At 35.0% G+C, this 16489-nt stretch overlaps 2 protein-coding genes and 1 long non-coding RNA gene across 3 annotated transcripts; 2 read left to right on the top strand and 1 right to left on the bottom strand.

Annotated features, from left to right (window-relative positions):
• The first annotated feature begins 3117 nt into the window (after positions 1 to 3117).
• Positions 3118 to 3794, top strand: LOC104787759 (defensin-like protein 159). The gene is made up of 2 exons (XM_010513382.3): positions 3118 to 3318; positions 3434 to 3794. The coding sequence occupies exons 1-2, from the start codon at positions 3267 to 3269 to the stop codon at positions 3613 to 3615; spliced, it is 234 nt and encodes a 77-aa protein (XP_010511684.1). The 5' UTR covers positions 3118 to 3266; the 3' UTR covers positions 3616 to 3794.
• A 7973-nt stretch (positions 3795 to 11767) lies between these two features.
• On the top strand, positions 11768 to 12066 carry LOC104789674 (uncharacterized). The gene is made up of 3 exons (XR_015558587.1): positions 11768 to 11797; positions 11904 to 11945; positions 12014 to 12066. It is a non-coding gene; the product is annotated as an uncharacterized LOC104789674 (long non-coding RNA).
• A 1155-nt stretch (positions 12067 to 13221) lies between these two features.
• On the bottom strand, positions 13222 to 14126 carry LOC104787758 (uncharacterized). The gene has a single exon (XM_010513381.3). It carries the CDS (start codon positions 13992 to 13994, stop codon positions 13371 to 13373), a length of 624 nt encoding a protein of 207 aa, XP_010511683.2. The 5' UTR covers positions 13995 to 14126; the 3' UTR covers positions 13222 to 13370.
• Between the last annotated feature and the right edge of the window lie 2363 nt (positions 14127 to 16489).

Genomic DNA, 16489 nt, shown 5'->3' with positions numbered 1-16489 from the left:
TTATTTACTATTTATTCTATCTTTGAATATTATGGTAAGAACTTCATAAGTATTTCACACAGAAAATATTAACAAAAAGATAAATGAATTCAGTTGACCAAAAAAATATATAAATTCGTATCGATATACTATTAAAGTAAATGTAAAGTTTAAAAGTATAATAGAAAACTTACAACTTTGACACACATATACAATTACTAAGAGGGGGGTATTAAACTTGATATTCTTAGGATTTGGTAGGATTTTAAAATTTTAGAATTCTGAAAGATTTTAGGAGATTTGTTTGTGTTTTAGAGGTATTCTATTAAAAAAGAAGGAAAATAAAATGTTATTTTATGAGACTCTATTAGATTCTATGAGATTTTATAGTAAACTTTGAATGATTTTAAAATATTTTATAACACCAAAAAAAGAAAACTCTATACCAAACGATTTGTTATCGTGTTTGTTCTCATGTTTGTTCTCTCTCCTTGCATCTAGATTGTTTTTTTAGTCGTCAAAAACTTTTATTAGGCATAAAAAAGTCTCAAACAAAAAACAGAGCATGAAACTTAAAAAACCGAGCATAAAGCTTAAAAACCGAGCATACTTTAAAATCCTTTAAAATGTTAGGTTCAATACCCCCCTCTAAATAAATAGCATTACAGACTGGATAAAAAATCAATAAAGTTAAATTATTTGATTTAATTAAAAAAAATTTGTGAGTTTATTTTTTTAAGAACAAAAAAATTAAATTTAAATTGATATAAGTTCCACCATTGATTTCGGTGAAGATTATATATTTTGTATAAGCTCACCATTCATCAGATCTAGTACGCTCAATACCATCCTCATCCATGTAATTTGTTTCTAGATTACCTCATCTGCCCACAAAGGCATCATGAGCAATTATGATGGTCACAACAAAACTTAATAAGTAAAATATAATGTAAATTGAACATGATAAGTAAAAGATGAACACTCGGCTTAGGTTCTTGATGGAGATAGATGGAGATGATAAACTTATCAAATTATGATGACCAATACAATGACGTGAATTCACATATTTAGTAGACATTCTTCTCACTCTCACTATAGTTTACTGTTTCGTACATAATTTTTTTTTGTTTTGTGAAGAGCAAAAGTACATTAAGATTTTTTTTAGATTTGCAAAGATCAAACTTTTTAAACTTGACCAAAAAAAACCAAATAAGTACATATATGAGTAATTTATGTATATTAAAATTCTAAACTAATAGAAGATACATAAAAAAGTAACCGCACATCAAAATAAAAGGTGATAGTGATTTGAAGCAGCACCAACCTAGAAATATCATAAGTATCTAATGAATATTTGGTTTTATGTCCATCATTTTGTTGACTACTCAAAGACTAACATGAATTTTAGAAACTTAATAAAATAGACATGCTAAACAACATTTGCCAACTTCAAACCATGAAGAAGAAGTAGAAACTGAACGTAAAGAAGATAGACATACTTTGTGCAAAAATGAGCCTTAGACATGTTTATTTCTGCATATGCTCCAAATTTTAAATTAAATTATAAAATTTCATATTATTTTTTTTTATAAAGTAATGTGAGGTGATAATAGGGAAACAACGCTGCGATACATGCGATACATGCGATCCATCGTTGCGATCGTCGCGAGAGAGAGAAACAACGCTGAGGAGGTTTTCAATTTGATGAAGATTTTGCCTTGATATTTATAGAAAAAAATTGTTTTTTTTTAGTTTTGTTTATGCAATAATACTTCAGTAGTACCTTGAAAGGTTTTCAGTTTTTTTTTTTTTCCAAACATCATGGGACTTATAGTTACATTTCTAAATAAATATACCATAAATTTTAATTGTGGTTTTTCATCTTTATTGTAAAACATAAATTGTTTGACAATTAATACATTAAAATTTATCGTGGGAGTTACATTATAAAAAATTAATACACAATAAATTATTATTATGATTATTCTTAAATCTTCAAGTTATTTAAGAATTAATAAAAAAATGGCACCGACTGAATATATGATGGATCTTAAGAATTCAGATTATGGCAATTCTATTTTTATGTCTTGATATTATTTTAATTTATCCAATAAATAAATAGATCATACAGAAAAAATTATATTTTCGAAAAAATAAAGAAATATTATATTTTATATCTTTAATAAAAAAAATGAATTGATAATATGATGTAAAAAATTGTGAACTAAATATTTTAACAACAAAGAAATATTATAATTTTTCATATTTTCATATCTTTATATTATTTTAGATTGAAATTAATTGGTCTTATTTTAGAATAAAATGAATTGATAATATGATGTAAAAATTGTGAACTAAATATTGGAAAATATCTTACAATATTAATAATATTATGGTAACCATAAAATATTGATAAATGATACTTAATTAGAGAAAAATTAATTACTAAATGGGTATTGAAAAATTATAGGTTATTTTTAGTATAAAAGTATAATTAAATTTTATGAAAATAATTAATTTAAATTTTAGAAAAATGACACATGTCAAAAGAATAGAGTGTCACTTGTCAGCTTATTAGAGAATGAGTTTGAAGTTATTTAAGAATTAATACAAAAAAGTGATAATATTAGAAAATATTTTACCATATTGATAATATTATGGTAACTATATAGAATATTGATACCTCATTAGAAAATATATAATTCCTAAATGGATATTAAAAAATGATAGGTTATTTTTTTAGTATAAAAGTATAACTAAATCTTATGAAAATAATGTATCTAAATTTTAGAAAAAATGACACATGTCAAAAGAATAGAGTGAAAAATAACGCATGTAAAAAAAATTGAGTGCCACTTGTCATCTTATTAGAACATAAGTTTCAAGAAACCTTACTTTATTATATAAGATATGAGTTAAAAAGAAGAAGATTTGGATCATGATAAATTTCCACTGAATATGTATTTTCGTTGCCCTAATCGGTGTCCCAATTTTTTTTTTTTTTTTGGGTATGGTTTTAACTTCCTAAAGAATTTGGTTTGATATTTATATGATGTTTAGAGATCTTTGACCAAAAAAAATCAAATGTTTAGAGATCTTGCTTTGAATGATAGTGATACTTATACAAAGAAAAAAGAACACCCCATACCTAGCAACCTATATAATAATCTACACATAACAACATTTATACACAGTCATTTAAACATTAATCAAAACAAAGGACCCTTCCGTATCATCTCAAGTTTCACAAAACTTCGGTCTTTATTTAGCTGTAATATATATTGATCATGACCAAGTTATCATGTTCTTATTTCCTTGTACTCATGCTTGTATTGTCAGGTAATTTCGTACTTTTCCATATTTATAAGCATCTAAAATAGATATGTACATGATAACTTTATGGAATTGTGATTGATCATGCTAATATACATAACACGATATTTTACTTTCGTAGCTTTTTTAATGGTTGAAAGAGCTGAGGGGGAGCGATGTCATATGACGATTGACAAAGAAACTCCATGTGATCTTGTCGATTGCCGTTTAAGCTGCTATACTGGTTACAATGGAGTTGGCAAATGTTTTGACGATCCTGAAGTCGAAGTGCCTCAAAATTGTGGTTGTCTATTTAACTGTTAGATGTGTTTTCTTAATTACCATTGTGGTGATTAGTGATAATAACATTTAATTTTCACTTTCTTAATCGATATGAATATATCTAAAAGATCTGCATCCTTCCGTATGTCATCCATTTGCAGTCTGAATGATTTATTTTGGAAAATTTCCGAGATGTCCTCAATATCATGATTTCCCTTGTCCATTTTGAACCAAAACATGGTTTAAGATCAGAAAAGTAACCAACCCAGAACAATAAAGCTTCTAATACCATATCAAGCTTTATAGATTATAAACTAAATATAAAGTGGATGCCACGATCAGAGTTACGCAGAAGAGATTCACTATATGCTGATTCGTTTTTTACAATTTTTTTGCATAAATCCATTAACTTCTCTTTAAGTATTTCTCAACTTTATTTTTACACTTTAAGAATTTTGTGTTATTAAAGAAACTAGGATAGTAGTATATGCGACATAGCGCGGGGTTATTTTTATTTTGTTTTTCTTTATAACTATTGTAGTGTTTAGTTTTGCATGTTGTTTGTAATGTAAAAATATATTTTTTTTTTTTTGAAAATGTTTATATGTTTTTTTTTTTGTTATTATGTGTTTTTATTTATTTTTATTTTATTTTTTTGTCATGGAATTTTCGAGTATAATGCTTTCTTTTTATTGTTTTAGGATGTATCGGAGGTCTTTTTTTTTAGTTTTGTTATTATTTTTACTTAATTTTGGCTGTTGATTTTGTTTAATGACATATACTGTGTGTGTTTTTAATGATTTTGTTATAGGTATTTGATTTGGAAGGACTATTTTTGTTTTTTACCTACTTTCACCGTTGTTCATGAAATATGATTTAAAATTAAAAATATTTGTTTTGAGAAATTTAAGCAGTCCCACCTCATAAAGCTAAAAAGCACAAATCCCTATTAAAAAATAACCATAGTTGAAATATACAACAAAAACAAACAAAGATTCAAAAGAAAATAAATAAATAATTGAGAAGAAAGATCTCAGGGAAAAGAAAGCTGAAGACATTCCAAAAGTAAATGAAAAATATCAACAATGAATTAAGCTTCTCTTCTCGTTTCTCTTTTTCTTCCTCTTTTCAATTCTATTCTTCTTCTCACCTAGCTTGATGACACCACTCTCAATCATTTCTATGTACAAGTCATTTCCTTCACAAGTCCTTTCTCCCACACCAGGAAATACGGAGAAACCACACAATCACCAGTAGGAGAACCAGTTAGTAAGTAAAAAAAGTTTGGAATACCACTGCGCACACTATATAAATATACAGCAAGTGTACATACCATGAGCTTTGACGTCAATGTTGAATAGTTCCATAAGGAGCAAGGAGATCAACAACCTTATAAAAGAAGAGAAAGCAACAAAATACTTTAGTCCTCTTCCTTGTATAACATGACTAAAGTAGAGGCAGACATTGTAGATCATATACGAAGAGTGCTTTGTCAAATTCAGCATCACGAAGTCGAAGTTCAATCCAACCATTCTTTCACAACAACAAATAGAATAATTAATTTCAATTTCGATTTGAATTCCACTAAAGACTTATAAAAAAAAAAGAACAATAAGGAATTAAAGTCTGTATACATTATTATAAAATTAAAAAACTTAAATCGCTCTTTAATAAATCCAAACCGACATATATAAAATTTAAACCCTAACCATCTCATTTGTGAACCCAAACCTATATATTTTCGTTCTATTTGTAAAATCTAAACCCTAACCATCTCATTTGTGAACCCAAACCGACATATAATTTCGTTTTAATTGTGAAATCTAAACCCTAACATCTCATTTGTGAACCCAAACCGACATATAATTTTATTATACTTGTAAAATCTAAACCCTAACCATCTCATTTGTGAACCCAAACCCACATATAATTTCGTTCTAATTGTAAAATCTAAACCCTAACCACCTCATTTGTAAACCCAAACCGACATATAATTTCGTTTTAATTGTAAAATCTGAGACCTAACCACTTCATTTGTAAACCCAAATCGACATATAATTTTATTCTAATTTTAAAAATCTAAACCAAGCCAAAATTTAACTTTCCTTAATTAAAAGTATACAGAATTTGTTTCCTTAATTTGGTTTTGCTTTTTAATTTAATTTTGATTTATTTTTTAAATGAAATATTAGATGGAAGATTCTGATTGGTTGAGATAAAAGGGGGTGAATGGTGAGGTTCACCCCTAGGGGTGAACCTAAGTATTTTTCTTAAATAGAGACTGAGAGATACTTTTTTCTCTAAAAATTCAAAAGCAGATGTGGGTAAAAGCTAAACAACCATGGAGCAAAATCGATTGAATCTACAAACTTATATGAGAATTCTGGGAATTTGGTACCACACCTGAATAGGCAAAGCATCCATATAAGCTCTCAGAGCGACGAACGGTGATTCTCTGGAGCCGATATAACCAATAACATCGTTGATAGCTACGGGATGCCTAAACTTAACTCCGTCCAGATCCGACTGAATGAGTTTACTGGTTTCGAATTCCCGTCGACGGGCTCCTCCTTCTCCTTTTCCACCATCCGATGGATCACCGAATGTTTTCAATCCGGTAGTGAGGAATCTGGTCTTGTCATCAATGGGATCTCACTTACAAACGTACATGAATCAATCTGATAGACTAAGAGTCCCAGTAGCTTTCATGAAGAGGAAATTGAGGACAAAGGGGAGAAGAGCAAGACAAATGGAGAAGGTCAAAAGTGGCTAAAAAGGTCAAACATTTGGAATCCAGTAGGAGGTTTATTATTCAAATAAAAGAGCTTGGTATTGTTTAACCAAAGCTGTGTCGTTTTATCAGTAGCCCTAGTAAGGGATTTGTAATAAATACAGGAGCCTTAGTTAGGTTATCCTTATGACATTAATATACAAATCACATTTCTATCTTCTCTCTTAACTCTCCGCCGTAATAGGTGCATTACCCTCTTCTCACTCTCTTTCTTCACTGTTCTAAATCAGGTTAATGGCTCGACCTTAACAAGTGGTGCTTTCATTGAGAGTTTTCCATGGCTCCTCAACAAAAGGATACCGGGAAAAACCTTCAAACCAAAGCTAGCGAGCTCGAGTTATCCTCCCAAACCTCACCGCCGTCTCCTTCGCTAGAACAACGGGTCAACCAACACGATGCTGACCTCGCGTTTATCAAGGACATGCTTCACAAGATCCTCCGCAACCAAACACTTGGGGTTATCACCGAGTCATCGGTTCCTCCAGGGTTTGACAGCCCAGCTCTGGTGGTTCAGGCTCAGCAGGCAACAAAACCATTGATGGGGTCGTCCAGTCAACCGACTGTGGGGATTCTACCCAACCCGGAACCGGAATCTCACCTCAGGCCAGCGACCTTGCATTTCTCGGCTCCACCTCCAGACCAACCAACCTTGTCACAGGGTTATGCGACGGAGTACCCAAACAGGCAAATGGAGCTTTCGTTGTTCGAAGGTAAAGGTCCTGATGATTGGTTGTTTAGGTTGGAAAAGTGTTTTGCTAGTACAGGAACCCCTGAATATGCCAAGATAGATCTAGCCATTTCATGTCTTACTGGCTCCTCGGTCACATGGTGGCGTATGGCATATGGTAGACAGAGGATTGGCAGTTGGAAGGATTTCATGGAGAAGTTCAAGGTTCGATTCAAACCGAGCAGGGGGTTTTCGGCTTTGGATCAATTGATGAGTATTCACCAAAGAGGAAGTGTCGAGGAGTATCGTGAGCAGTTCGAGGAGTTAGCAGTGGAGTTGCCTCACGTCTCTGATGATGTTTTGGAGTCTGCTTTTCTGCGGGGTTTGAGGAAGAGTATCAGGGACCAAGTGGTTCGTTGCAGACCTTTTGATCTGGCGGATATTGTTGATAATGCGAAGATGATTGAGCACCAGGAGAGTGAAAACACTAGTCTTCAACCAAGACAGACAGTGAGATCATTTTACTCACCTACACATGGTCAGGTAGCGAGCTCTTCTAGACCAGTGGATCATTCCCAAGGCAAGCGCCCTATGGAGAACAATAAGGAGTTCAGGAAAAATCAAGGGGGTCAAGAAGGTCGAAATTCCAATCCGTGTAGACATTGTGGTGACAGATGGTTTCCTGGTCATCGTTGTAAAACTCAGCCGAAGCTAAAGTGTTTGGAAGTGGCTGAGGAGGAGGAACAATACTGTGATGCGGTTGAAGTTCAGCAGCAACAAGAAGTGTTGGAAGATGAAGCTGAGGAACTACAGGAGTATGAGGTTCTGTCCCTTAGCTCCATATCATGACTCACCGATGAGAAGTCTATGCGCATGATGGGTAAACTTGTGGATAGGGATGTGGTAGTCATGATAGACTCTAGCGCGACAAGAAGTTTTGTAGATTATGGTCTGGTACAAGAGTTGGGGTTAACCATATCAACTACAAGACCCTTTGGTGTTCGAGTAGGTGGTGGCAGGATACTTAAAGGGAAAGGTCGTGTATCAGGTACACTGTTGGGCATACAAGGTGTAGAAATCATGGAAGAGTTGCTGGTGATAGAGCTCGGAAGTACATATGTAGTGCTGGGATATTCCTGGTTAGCTACTTTGGGAGATACTAGGATTAACTGGCTCAATAGAACTTTAAGTTGGAAGATTGGTCCTCGTTGGGTGACAATTGTGGGTGATCCAGCTCTCAGCAAAGAACCAATATCATTACGCTCCATGGAGAGAGTTATTCATCATGAAGGAGAAGCGTATTTGCTGGAGCTTACCACTCTGTTCGATGGAAAGAAGCCATTGGACAAGAAGATCCCTGAAGTTGCAGCAGTTCAGAAGTTGATCAAGGAGTACCAGTCGGTCTTCGAGATGCCCCTTACCTTGCCTCCACTGCGAAACAGAGAGCATGCTATCAACTTACAAACAGGAACCTCCCCGATCAACCTGCGACCTTATCGCTATTCATTTGTTCAAAAGAATGAGATTGAAAAGCTGGTGCAAGAAATGCTCGACGCTCAAGTGATCAGGCCAAGCGTTAGCCCTTATTCTAGTCATGTTCTGTTGGTGAAGAAGAAGGATGGGGGATGGCGGTTTTGTGTCGATTAACGAGCACTAAACAAAGCAACTATACCGGATAGGTACCCCATTCCGGTGATAGAAGAGCTTCTAGACGAGTTGCAAGGAGCGAAGGTGTTTTCTAAACTGGACCTTAAGTCTGGATACCATCAAATCCATATGAGAAGCAGTGATGTGGAGAAAACGGCTTTCAAAACCCACCAAGGGCATTATGAATTCTTAGTCATGCATTTTGGTTTGACAAATGCCCCTTCTACATTCCAAAGCATAATGAATGATCTCTTCAGGCCCTATCTGCGACGGTTTGTTTTAGTCTTTTTCGATAACATCCTCGTGTATAGTGCCAGTCTTCAAGAGCATCTGCAACATCTCAAGGTGGTTCTCGACTTGATGCAGCAGAATAAGTTCTATGCTAATTCCAAGAAGTGCTCTTTTGGGAATGCAGAAGTCTCTTATCTGGGTCACAAGATCTCAGCTGAAGGTGTAGCCGCGGATCCTGACAAAGTGGAGGCAATGCTGCAGTGGCCCACTCCCAAGAACATCACGGAGTTGAGGGGATTTTTGGGTTTTACAGGCTACTACCGTCGTTTCGTCAGGAACTATGGACTAATGGCACGACCTTTAACTGAACTACTCAAGAAGGGAGGTTTTGAGTGGTCTGAAGAGGCAACAAAGGCTTTCCATATCTTAAAACAGGCGGTCACCAGTTTACCTGTTCTAGCTCTACCGGATTTCAGTCAGGAGTTCACAATCAAAACAGATGCTTTGGGTATTGGAATTGGTGCCGTACTCTCACAAAATAGGAGACCCATCTCTTTCCTCAGCCAAGCATTCTCGTCAAAGGGAAGAGTCAAATTTGTGTATGAGCGGGAGCTGTTAGCAATCGTGATAGCAGTCAATAAATGGAAACATTATTTGATGGGACCAGAGTTTGTGATTAAGACAGATCAGCGGAGCCTCAAGCATCTGCTTGAACAGAAAGAAATCTCCTCTGTTCAACAAAGATGGGCAGCCAAACTCATTGGGCTCAACTACCGCATAGAATACAAGCCGGGTGTGGAAAACAGAGTCGCAGATGCCTTGTCAAGGATTCCAGTGTTGGAGAAACTGCAACAGCTAACCCTGAACTCTCCTTTAACCTTGGACAAGGAGGAACTGTTGAAAGAAGTTAAACAAGACCAAGAACTGGGAGCCATATTCACGGCACTGGAAAACAAATCACTTGAACATCCAGGATACAGTCTCGAGAGAGGTATGTTGTACAAGAATGGTTGTCTGGTCATTCCACCGGGATCTCCCTTCATTCCAAAGTTGTTGGAGCAGTTCCATGCGAGTTCGATAGGGGGATATGAGGGAGTTTTAAAAACATTCAAGCGACTCACTCAGGAAGTTCATTGGAAGGGTATGAGGAAGGATGTAGTGAACTATATTCGAAAATGTCAGACTTGCCAAGAAAACAAGTACTCGACCTTCTCGCCTGCAGGGTTACTCTCACCTCTACTAGTGCCTACACAAGTTTGGACAGACGCGAGCCTTGATTTTGTGGAAGGTTTGCCAAAATTAAAAGGGTTTAACTCAATATTAGTGGTAGTCGACCGCTTAAGCAAATATAAACACTTCATTGCTTTAAAGCATCCATTTAATGCGAAGACAGTAGCAGAGGCTTTTATACGAGAAGTAGTTAAACTGCACGGGTTTCCTGAGAGGTTGGTGTCGGATAGGGATCGTATTTTCTTCAGCAGTTTCTGGTCCAAATTGTTCAAACTGCAGGGAGCTTCTCTGAACCACAGCACTGCGTACCACCCTCAGTCGGATGGTTAGACTGAAGTAGTCAATCAATGTCTAGAGACATACCTGCGTTGTTACACAAGTAGGTGACCTTCAGGTTGGGCTCAGTGGCTACCATGGGCAGAATTCTGGTACAATACCTCTTACCACTCTTCTATTCAGAACACACCCTTCTTTGCAATTTACGGTCGCGAACCACCAAAACTTATTCGTTATGGTGACACCCCTACTCCGAATGCAAATGTTGAAGAATTGCTGAAGGATCGTGATAGTCTTCTGGTAGAATTGCGAGAGAACATGGAACTGGCTCAGTCTCGTATGCAGAAAGAAGCGAATAAGCATCGCAGGTCAGTAGAGTTGGCAGTGGGTGACTGGGTTTATCTGAAGCTAAGGCCCTACAGACAGAGTTCTCTGGTACAAAGGAGGAACGAGAAGTTGTCCCAGAGATTCTTTGGTCCTTACAAGGTAATACAGAAAATTGGGCGAGTAGCTTATAAGCTGGATCTACCTGCTCACAGCAACATCCATCCTGTATTTCATGTCTCTAAACTGAAGTCGGCAGTCCCAGCTCTGTATCAAGCTCAAGCGTTGCCACCGATCTTAACACCTGACCTCGAGTGGGCTACAGAACCAGTTACGCTGTTGGACATTCGCAGGTCTGCTCAAGGTACAGATACGGAGGTCTTGGTACAGTGGAAAGGGTTGCCAGCTATAGAAGCTACTTGGGAATCACTCACAACTTTAATGGAGCAGTTTCCTGATTTTGATCTTGAGGACAAGATCAGTCTTCTGCGGGGGAGTATTGATAGACTAAGAGTCCCAGTAGCTTTCATGAAGAGGAAATTTAGGACAAAGGGGAGAAGAGCAAGACAAATGGAGAAGGTCAAAAGTGGCTAAAGAGGTCAAACTTTGGAATCCAGTAGAAGGTTTATTATTCAAATAAAAGAGCTTGGTATTGTTTAACCAAAGCTGTGTCATTTTATTAGTAGCCCTAGTAAAGGATTTGTAATAAATACAGGAGCCTTAGTTAGGTTATCCTTATGACATTAATAATCAAATCACATTTCTATCTTCTCTCTTAACTCTCCGCCTTAATAGGCGCATTACCCTCTTCTCACTCTCTTTCTTCACTGTTCTAAATCAGGTTAAGGGCTCGACCTTAACACAATCTCTTTTCTTCTTCTTCTAAACCAATGATCTACTGTATTTAGTTATATATAAGGATACTCAATTGTGTGATGTTTTGATTTGTAGGTCTCACTTGTCGGTCTAGTGTGTGACAAAGATGATTCAAAAGTCACAGAAGTTAGATTCACTCTTGATGATGGTACTGGTACAGGACGAATCGACTGTAAAAGATGGTAAAAACACAGACAAAGACTATTCCTTTTTGATTGATTGTGCAAAGAGTTGTTTTTTAAGGTGAAGTTTGTATAATTTGGTGATGTTTGTTCGCTTCTTTTATAGGGTGAATGAATCTTTTGACGCTAGAGAAATGGAGTCTGTGCGGTTACTATCTTTTTTGGTAAAAGATTACATTTGTGTTTTGTAATGGGTGAGCTTGTGAAACGAAACAGTGATGGAACTTATGTGCGTCTCAATGGTCATTTGAAGACTTTTCAGGGGAAAAACTCAGCTTCTTGTTTTCTCTGTCAGGTATGTTTTTGATGGAACCTTTGGCATTTGCAATAGATTTTGGTTTGTTAGAGATAGATGAAATCATTTTGAGTATTAAAAGATTGTTTTTGTTTTTGCAGAGGTTACCTTTCACTACATTGAGTGTATACACTTCTACTCCCAGAACTCTGAGTCACAGGTAATAAGAAAATGGAATAAAGCCAAAAGATTAACTTTGTTGTTGTAAGATCACAATTTGGAATTTTAAATCAGTGCTCTCTGACATGTGTTTTCTCAGTCGGGGCAACAAGCTGGTGATGTTACTCAATCGGTTAACACCACGTTTCAAGGTGGATCAAACACAAACCAGGCACCAAGCATTTTTTTGGTTTCCTTCATGACATATGATTTGCTTGCTTAAAATATCATTGTTGTTGCTCTCTATTTAGGTGGTGTCCTCTCCAAACGATGGGAATGGTCGCAAGAACTTAGATGACATGATTCTAGACTATCTAAAGCAACCTGCTTGCACGTGAGTTTTAAGTTTGCTTTACCTTGCACCACTTCGAATCAAAACTCATTATGCTTGCATGTAACTTTGAGTCTGCTGCGCACATTGCACCACCTCTAAAGTCGGTCTGATAATTGTTATTTGTTCATTGCAGAGCAAGAAAACAGGGGATACACATTGATGAAATTGCTCAGCAATTGAAGATCCCAAAGAACAAGCTAGAGTACGTTCGTTTCTCCTTTCTCCTTCTAACCTCTATCTCTCTATACTGTCAAAGTTGTTTTGTTCATGAGTTTGCTTTGTTTTCTTTCGGGTGTATTTATAGGAGCGTTATCCAATCACTGGAAGGAGATGGTCTAATATACTCGACAATCCATGAGTATCACTTTAAGCACGTCGAGCTTTGATCTTATCTAAAAGTTATCTAGAGTTTGGTTCATCTATCTGGTGATTTGAGAGATGTTTTCAATATCTAGAACCTAGGATCACGTCTATTTCAATTCTGAAACTCTGGTATTGTTGGATTGTTTCCTTCAATTTGGTAAACCGACATCAGAAAGTTCGAATTAAATGTGTTTAAGTCAATGTTGTGTGATGAGACATGTTGCAGACTGTATCAAACTTGTAGATGAAATTATTAATTTTGAACTTCAAGCCTAAAAAAAATTCTTAATTGCATTAAATCAAACTGCATTACATGTTGGAAACAAAAACATTATCAAAATCGTTACATAAAAAAAAACACAAATTAGCAAAAATCATTAAGACAACAAAATAATACACTGAAACCCTAATTAGACTCCGTTTCACGCCGGTCGTTGATCAACTAGTTTGCGACAGAGAGGGCATGAGCAATCTTGCTGATTATGTCGATCTCTCCACTTATTGAAACAATCGTTATGATAACAATGCGAGCAGTGAGGCATCTGGCAGTAATCCTCGGTTCTAGACAGATCCAGATCTTCCAAACAGATGGCACAAGTAGTCTCCAAATTTGTTGCCGACGGAGCAGAGTAACAAGGCACAACGTTGTACACCTTCTGTGTCAGTTTGACAGTGCCTGTTATGAATAAAGGTTGTTGTTGTGGCAAGTTAGAACTTTTGCTTGTTTGTCGTAGGGCTTGGACAACAATCTCATCGGCTATGTATTCGGACAAGAGATTATCGTGGAGTTGGCGATGGAGAGTTCGATAGACGTCGTTTGGCTCGAAGGTTCGGAGTTTCAGAATGAATTCTGAGTCTGGACCTGGTGGAGAATTCCGGTAAGATCCGACACTCTTGATGCTTTGATGATCATCGTTGTTCTCTATGATAAACTCCTCGAAGTACCCTCTCTTTACAGTGATTTTCACCGTGCTTAATAACCCTAACGACCGATCTTGAGACGTAGCGGCTAGATTAACATCGAGTCTGAACGATTCAGTATCCATTGTCGCGCGGAGTGGAATCACAAAAAAAAAAACAAACAAACTCAGAGGCAGAGTGAAAGATGGATGAGATTGTGGAGAGGCAGAGTGAAAGAGCGAAAGTTTAGATGAGATTGTGGAGAAGCTAGGTTTAGCGTGTTGGGTTATATTTATAGAAGCAAAACTCTGTTTATATAATTTGTTCGGACTCCTAATTAAGCGTTAATGTAATTTCCTTTTTTCTTTTTTTTTCTATTTTTTTTCTTTTCTCTTTAAAATAATTTTGATAACGTTCATTTATTACTGTTGTATTTCCTTTTCTGCTGGTTGCTAAAACAAAATCAGGTTTCCTATCATCTGCCGGTTTCCTATGTGGTTTATAACTTAATTATTCATCCTAACAAAAGGAAAACATAGTATCTTTCTTAACAGTTTAATTATTTTTTGCTACAATAATAGATGAAAATGAGAAGAAAAAAAATTATAGCTTCTCGAAAAACCTCTTAACCGAAATATCTCTCTAGCTTCTCCGATCCTTTGCTTCTGTAAGTTGTGATGATGGATTATAAGCTCTTGCCTCTCTTTGTATAGAAAATTTAAGAGTTAAAAGACCACTTTCTCTAATTACAAAGAGGATTTGAAATTTATTTTCCCTTTTGGAAATTGTCTTTCTTGTTCTTTACTAAATTAAGAGGGAAAATACTGAACATCTTGTGGGCTTCATCATCTATCCATGTGATTCTTCTTATGGCTCAGCATTGACCCAGCTGGTGCGAAAACCCGGTTCCCTGACTTTCGAAATTACACAATGTTTTTCTCATTAAACCAAACTGCATTTTAAGTTTCATATTGTTTTATGGTTTTCTTATTCAACAACAACAAGTTATAACATATCTAATAAAAATTTTATTGTTTTTTTTAATCTTTTTAGTTTTGGGGATGTTTCACTGAGCATGATTACTGGTAGTTCTTGAAGGAGTATTCTTGATTAAAAATTTAAAAGTAATAATAAAATAATAATAAAGAAAGGTAAAAGAAAAGGCACGCTTCTTCACATAGAATCGAAGGAACCGATTCTCTTCACAACTACCACATGTGTCAGTTTTTCATAGACTGATTCTTTTTTCCCAAATTTATTATTTAAATAAATAATAATATTAAACAAAAAGTAATTAAAATATATTATTTTGATAAATGAGAAGCGTTACTGGGATAATGATGGTTTTAAGAACTTTGTTTTATAAATCGCTAGACGATAGTCGGACGGTCGGGACCTAACGCCTAGTGAAAAAATTGGAGATTAAACATGAATTAATCGGAAACTAATTTTAAAGTTATTTTATTAAATTAATAATAAAATAAAAATATATAGTATTAATATATGTATAGTTATATTTATGTTAAAAGAAAAACATCAAATAAATATAAAACTACAGCATTGTCTTTAAAATTATGGTAAAAACATACACTAGTTATTGTAAAACATCACAAACTCTTAATTTAAATATCTAAACAAAACATATCTTTGATTTATATTTGGTTCTAAAAATAACCGGTATACACAAACTTAAAAAATGATTAATATGATTAAACGGTTATAATTAAATTAAATAAGCATAATCGGATAATCGATGCTAGGCAGAGATTAGTCATTAATCGAGATGAAAAAGATAAGTCTAACTTTAGAGAGTGGAATCGGTACTAAATGGAGATTTTTAAAATAGGGCTTCACCAATAAATAAAGGTTAGGATCGTTAGGACATTAGCCATAGAAATTCGGTTTACTTGTGGTTTACTTATGTGTTTTAAATTCAGCTATAAAACCATAAACTAAACAGTCTAAACCTATTAAAATGGTAAATTTACTTTTCTTTTTTAAAAGGAAACAATTTAAACCCTTTTAACAAATTTTACTTATTTGTTAATTACCGACTAACAAAAAAAAAGGAAAATAAAGTCGATGGTTTAATTAAGCCAGACCTAGTTCGGTCTCAAGAACGTTGAGCAATTAGAATTAAGAAAAGGAAATTTTTTTTACTTAAGTCGTTTTAATTACTGATTAGTGTAGTCAGAGAATGGAAAACAACTAGGATTAATTAGAAGCTGAGTTCTTTCAGGTTAAAGTCTCTATATATATATATATATGATTAGAAACAGAGTGAGTTCCATCACATTCATTCTTTTGCGAACACACAAAAAAAAAAACAGAAGTGTGGAATAGCTTTCAATATCACAGTCAATACTTGTTGGCTTTTGCAGTTGCCTGGAGCAAAGTATATTGATCATCTCATGAGTTTGTACGCCTCTTCTTCTACTACTGATGTGATTAGTTGGAATCTGCTGTCTTTTCCTCCTTTTAGGGCATCTCCAACCCCACTCTATTTTAGAGTCAAATCTCTATTATAGAGCAATATTTGCTCCAACCCTACTCTATATTTTACTCTAAAATAGAGAAAATAATAGGATTGCTCTATATATAAAGCAACTCTATTCTCATCTCTATTTTTTTACACTAACTC

Source organism: Camelina sativa, chromosome 5, assembly GCF_030686135.1.
Source record: "Camelina sativa cultivar CO46 ecotype springtype chromosome 5, ASM3068613v1".
In the NCBI taxonomy this organism is placed as follows: domain Eukaryota; kingdom Viridiplantae; phylum Streptophyta; class Magnoliopsida; order Brassicales; family Brassicaceae; genus Camelina; species Camelina sativa.
Note: the sequence above shows the minus strand (reverse complement) of the source record. Positions and strands in the feature narration are given on the sequence as shown.